The sequence below is a fragment of the Atta colombica genome, unplaced genomic scaffold, assembly GCF_001594045.1.
Source record: "Atta colombica isolate Treedump-2 unplaced genomic scaffold, Acol1.0 scaffold147, whole genome shotgun sequence".
Lineage (NCBI taxonomy): Eukaryota > Metazoa > Arthropoda > Insecta > Hymenoptera > Formicidae > Atta > Atta colombica.
In genome coordinates this window covers 33088-40032 of record NW_017259236.1, presented here as the reverse complement: position 1 = coordinate 40032, position 6945 = coordinate 33088, and the positions used below count along the sequence as shown (strand labels likewise).

General features: G+C 33.3%; 1 protein-coding gene across 3 annotated transcripts in view; it reads right to left on the bottom strand.

The window, feature by feature from the left end:
• LOC108685209 (tyrosine-protein kinase PR2) overlaps positions 1-6945 on the bottom strand; it is a 330449-nt gene that overhangs the window by 314419 nt on the left and 9085 nt on the right. For all 3 annotated transcript variants that reach the window (XM_018189894.1, XM_018189897.1, XM_018189895.1), the window contains exon 2: positions 518-594. In XM_018189894.1, coding sequence (XP_018045383.1) covers positions 518-521 — 4 coding nt within the window. In that variant the 5' untranslated portion in view covers positions 522-594. The remainder of the gene's footprint in view (positions 1-517; positions 595-6945) is intronic.

Sequence of the window (6945 nt, the reverse complement as noted above, 5' to 3'; positions counted from 1 at the left end):
GAAAAATATACATATTATAAAAAATATATATATAATATATATAAGATATATTATAATGTATATAAGAGATATCACAAGAGATAATCAAGCGGAAATGAAGAGCATTTTGAAAACTTATAAATATCAATAATATTTATCAATAACGTTTTTGTTTTAAAATCCGTTAATTATAAAAAATGATTTTTTAATTAACTATACTGGGACTCAACAAATTATTAGGCTTGATAGATTCGGGATAAAACGCTTAATCTGTAGTATCCTAATTACGGATTGGATAAACTCTATATATGTACGTTGCAAAATTATCAATTGGTCAGTCTCTTAACTCTTGCAAACTTTTATCAGTTAATGCTTTTAATAAATTGCTTTTAATAAACAGATTCACTGTCCTAAATCATTCACGCAATCGATCCTAAATCAAAATAAAAACTTAATATTATGAGCTAATTACTACTGAACTTCTATTCTAAGTAGCCACTAGAAATTGCAAGATATAAAGGTAATTTAAATTTCTCACCCATTCTATGCTGCTTCAGAGAGATACGAGATTTTTCTTCCTTTTGATACGAGATACAATGAACCACTGCTCTTGTCCTATAGGGATATACATTCATTTCATTTTTCTTTTCAACATTATTTTCCTTTAAATCATTATCAGTATATTATTATCAGTAAATCATTATCATATCAGTATAATACTTATATAATATTATTATAATATTACTTAATATTATTACATATATTATGACCGATGTGGACCTGGCGCTCAACTTTAACAAAAATGAAAATGGGTAATGTACTAGTGTGAATATGTTCATACATACGGTCCTATAATATATTATTTATTTACACGTCGCCTAAATTGTTCCTTTATATGCCAATTGCGAAGAATATTACTAAGGTCTTGGTGATCTAAAGGCTTAGGACACTCGCCTGGAAAGCAAGAGATCCGGATTCGACTTCCGGCCGAAGTAATATTTTTCGCAATAAGAATTAATTATTTACAGATTTTAATACATTACTCAGCATTATTAACCTTCCAGCGGGCGCGCCAATGTACAGAGAACATCATAGAATAAGACTGAAAATTCGAAAGGTTAAAGCACAATATTGTCAAATAAGCTTATATTAATTAAATATTAAATATTAAATATTTATGCGATAAAAGTTTATGATATTTAAATGATTATTGAGCATTTATTTTAAAAAATAAGTATTACATTATATTAGACATTACATTATATTAAAATATTATACGAAAAAAAAGTTTTATTTGTTTTCAGTTGTATTACAATTATTGCAAATAATTATTGTAGTTGTTGAATGTTTTTTACAAGTAAAATGAAAACATTTGTTACATTTGAGAGTGGTGGTTGTATTTTTGCACAACTTGCCCCTCCCTCGCTTTTCATCGGCATTGAGCGATTTCTGTATATGTAACGGAAACCCAAACATTTAAAAATCGACGTAAACAATGCTAACAGAACATTACTTAAGCGAATCGACAGTCCGAAAGACACTGAAGGAATACCTTGGGAAATCGAGACCCAGACCATGATGGAAATATACAAAATACCATTCCGGTGGATGCGCAGTCGTTCAAAAGTAGTGGGAGCAATGAATCAGTTTTTACCCAAGATTTAATATGGCCGACATTGAATATTGCCGCGTGTTGCGTACGTGTCGTATCTTAGAAGTGTCAATAAAGTGTCAATATGCCAAATTATTTCGTAAAAAATTGTAAAAGCATAAATGTTATGTGTTTAATAAGAATATGAAGTACTTCTCATTCCCTAAAGATCAAGAGTTGCGATTGAAATGATTGGAGACTTGTCGCAGAGATGAATTTTAAGGTTACCCATGGTAATAACTACTACTTCCATTAATTTCAAAAATTACATTGAAATTAAATTGTTCCTAACGAAAAAATAAAATCATAAGCATCTCCAATCTTGGATAACAACTAATTGGTCGAAATTTTAAGCTACATCCTCAATGCCGCCATTATGCGCAATGGTTCACCTTGTACAATATATTTCCACCATAACCCAAACATAGATTTTACCTGTATCCCTTCCATAAAAAACCGGCACATGTAGGGAGAACACGTGCGCGCCCGCTGGAAGATTAAGATCGTTCGAAAATGCGAAAAAGCATCAAATTATTAAATTGTTAGTCAACTCGTGATATTATTGCGTTTAATAGAGTTAACGTTTCAAGATCGAAAAATCATTTCGACGCGCGTTTCAAAGGATGCATACGTAGTACATAAATTCACAGAATCATACAAGCATTTAAGATTCAGCTAGATCATTTAAGGCAGTGCTTTCAAAGATTTGCACATTTCGGGCTGATTTCGGCGAGCGATCTCCACCGAGCCGAGCTGCCGAGCGCTCACGTGACGCTCTGACTCAAGAACGTCCCTGTACCAGAAATATACAATTATATTGAGACCGCACCTTCTGCCAAATATTGAAACACGTTTTTTATTAAATAATTTCTTTTAATTAATATAAAAAATTCTATTGTTAATTTATTTATTGTTCCTTAATGATTAATCCTTTATCTTAACGTAGTTTTCTAATACATTACATAATTATGATAACGTATATTTCGACAATAGCTTTCCACATCACCCAGATATACTATCATAAGATGCATTTTTTTCAGATAGTATTTTTTTAGATAGTATTTCACGTAGTTTCTCCAGTAGATCTATTCCACAAAAAAAAAAAAGAATTAAATACTCGAATGCTTGGTAGATACATTAAGATATAAGCATATCATTAAAGAATAATGAATAAATTAACAATAGAAAATTTTATGTTAATAGAAATTATTTAATAAAAAACATGTTACAATAATAATTTGGCAGAAGATGCGATGTTCCCAGTATATTTCTGATATAGGAACGCTCCTGAGCCAGAGCGTCACATGAGCGCTGGACGGCTCGGCCACCGAATCTTGAACGGTGGTGAAGGTTGCTCGCTGGAATCAACCCTAAATGTGCAATCTTTGCGAGCACTTTAAGGCATTGATTTCTATAAAATAGATATTGTTCGTTTATACTTCACTTGTACCTGTTTGTACTATTGTTATTTTGTTTATAATAATACAAAGATTAATAAAATAATTAAAAAAAGAATAGCCAGCGTTTATTTAACTTTTCGGAAAACTAACGGCAGAAGAAAATTATTTATACCCGTTTGTGCCTTTCTCGTTTTCATTCGTACTTTAAAAGGTTCGAAAATACAGCATTTTTCAAATCTTTGAAAAGTCAAAAGAATGAATTGGCCATTTTACAATTGCTATGATATCCACACTCTAAAAAATAGTGGCGCGAAATTTCACCACATCCATGTGATTAAATAATTTGATGTAAATTTTAATATCAAAATATGAATTTCTTTCACACGACAAACGCGATGTCAAATTTTGATGCGGCATTGTTTGTTTTCACACCGTGCAGAATATGATTGCGCCACACTTCAAAGAATTAATCGCTTTTGGTTACATTAGTTCGTGTCTTTTGTCTGACATTCGCGCTAAATCGCCCAGACATCTTTAATGTCGAGAGAATGCGGAAAACGCTAGAAAAGTGTGTGAATTTTCGTCATCCTCGCCATTTTCGTGTCAACAATAATATTTTTGATAATCAATGTGTTCACAGTGTAGTATCGAAAAAGCGTTTGACATAATCGATTGTAATAATGCTTATTATAAGGTTAAATACCTTAACGAAAAATACTTTAATAAAAAAATTTGTCCGCTTAGATGCGAGTAATACAACGGAAGAATTCATTGTTAGAGGTAATGTATTGTCCGGAAAGTCCGTGCAGATTTCTCAATAGATGGCGTTTAAAGGCAAATTTGAGAAAGTTATTTCAATGCGATGTGTCAGATGTGTTGGTACTTTGATAAGTGACACTTCGACGCATATTTAGTGATATTAGTTATCACAATCAAAAAGACATTCTTGGCAACGATATGAAAATGGAAGGAAATAATGTGTTTTTTCGGTGCATTATGCTTTTTTATTTTTGTAAAGGTAAGAATGCGACACAAACTCGAAAAAAAATATATGCTGTGTATAGAGAGGATGCTGTAAGCGAACGCATATGCCAGAATAATTTGCTAAATTTCGTTCAGGAGAAATAAATATTGAAGATGCTCCTCGTTCTGGTCGGCCAGTTATTATGGATGTCAACCAAATAACAGCTTTAATCGATTCTGATCCGCAAATCACAGTTCGGGAGATCACAGCGAGGTTAAAAATTGGCAAGTCAACTGTTTCCGAATTCATTTAAGCAAATTTCAAATGATAAAGAAGCTCGATGTTTGAGCTGGAGTTAATTGAAAAACATCGTATTGATCGCATTTTCATCAGCAATTTGCTACGCAACGAATACGATTCATTTTTGAAACGAATCGTAGGCGACGAAAAATGGATCATTTATAACAACATCGAGTGAAAAAGATCGTGGAGCAAACGAAGTGAACCGGTATTAACCATTTCGAAGTCCGATTTATCAGAAGAAAGTTATGCTCTGCATATGGTGGCATTGGAAGGGAATAATATACTATGAATTAGTGCCAGACAATCAAACGATCAATTCGAAAAAGTATTGCTTGCAAGTTGGATCAAATAGAAATCTGCAAAAAGTGTCTGGAATTAATCAATAGGAAAGGCGTCGCTTTTTATCATGATAACGTCAAACCTCATACAAATTTGACTCAGCAAAAATTATTAGAGTTTAGCTGGGATGTTTTGCCTCATCTATCGTATTCCCCTGATATTTGCTCCCTCTGATTATCATTTATTTCGGTCGCTGCAAAACTTCATTAATGGTTTGAAATTTGTTTCTTTGAAACGCCTCAAAAACTATTTGGACAGCTTCTTTGCCGAAAAAAAACCAGGACTTCTACGAGAGAGGAATTCTGAAATTATTCGAAAGATGGAAAAATATTGTACAAAATAATGGTGCATACATTATAGACTAAAATTTTTAACTAAAAAAATTTGTTATTCGAATTTTGCTTGAAAATCCGCACAGATTTTTCGGACAACTTAAATTGTTTAAAGTTGGAACATATAATAAATTTATATTGTATTAAACAGTGAAATGCAGCGTAGTAATTAGACAAACATACAAATTTTCTAATTATGGAACATCTCATTTCTTTTATCTCTTATCTACAACGGCGAAGTTATTGCTATTCAAAGATTTATTATTATATTCCTTTATTTGCATGTTTCACTGTTTAATAATAATTAATTCTTGCTTTTTTTTTAAATAACAAATCATTTTTAAATAAATTATTTTCTTATTAATGCGTAACAAATTTAAGACAAAAGTGAAAGATAAAGTAATAAAATTTCAAGATTTTGATGACGCTGAGATAGAATCTGCAAATTTAGATAGAATATATAAGGAAATATATAAGGAATATATACGGAAAAATCAGATAATTTTTTCTGAACATTTTTTGCAAACAAACTTTAAATACTTCCGGTAAGCTCGTTATATATAAAACAGCAATATATTGTAATTTGTATAATACTCTGGAAATATATTAGGTGTACAACTTTGCTTCCGCCGTTTTCCTCTAGATGGCTTTAGCGGTAAGTGATGGTCAAAATAAATACATCATAGATGTCATACAATAAACTTGGGCATTTGTCAACATAACCCCATAGAAACATTAGTCGATTTGTGTCTGCATCATAAAGTTATTCTCGATTGAAAATGTCAGTTTGCGAGCCAAATTCTCGTCATTTGCGGGAGGTTTTAATTTTTTGCTTCAATATGAAGAAATCTGCGGCTGAGGCTCATCGAATGCTCTCAAATACTTATGGTGAAGCCGTTATTAATGAAAGAATGTATCGTGAGTGGTATCAACGCTTCAAGAACGATGATTTTGACGTCGAAGACCGGCATAGCGGTGGAAGAGAAAAGATTTTCGAAGATGCAGAATTAGAGGCATTACTTGAGCAAGACTCATGTCAAAATCAAGAAGAATTGGCACGATCATTGGAAATGACTCAACAAACCATTTCAAAACGCCTCAAAGAATGATTGGGAATGATTCAGAAGCAAGGAAATTGGGTGCCGTACGAATTGAAGCCGAGAGATGTTGAACGGCGTTTGTTTGCTTGTGAACAGCTGCTTGAAAGGCAAAGACGGAAGGGATTTCTGCATCGCATTGTGACTGGGGACGAAAAATAGGTTCATTACGATAATCCCAAGCGCAGAAAATCATGGGGAGTTCCCGGCCATGCACATCGACGGCCAAACCGAATATTCAAGGCTCCAAGGTCATGCTCTGTATTTGGTGGGACCAGCTCGGCATAGTGTATTATGAACTGTTAAAACCGACTGAAACAATCACAGGCGATCGGTATCGAACGCAATTGATGCGTTTGAGCCGAGCATTGAAAGACAAACGGCCGCAATACAACGAGAGACACGATAAAGTGATTTTGCAGCATGACAATGCTCGACCCCATGTTGCGAAAGTGGTCAAGACATACTTGGAAACGTTGAAATGGGAAGTCCTACCCCACCCGCCGTATTCTCCAGACGTTGCTCCCTCTGACTATCACTTGTTTCGATCAATGGCACACGGCCTGGCTGACCAGCACTTCTGGTCTTATGAAGAAGTAAAAAATTGGATCAATTCGTGGATAGCCTCAAAAGATGACTAGTTTTTTCGACGCGGGATTCGTACGCTACCCGAAAGATGGGAGAAAGTAGTGGCCAGCGATGGACAATACTTTGAATCATAAATGTATAACCAGTTTTTTACAATAATGCCTCGAATTTCGGAAAAAAAACGGCGGAAGCAAAGTTGTACACCTAATAATTAAAAATGTTTAATTAATGAATACATTTTCAATTTTAGTACAAAAAATCTGTAATACGAATATTTTTTTATATTTTATGA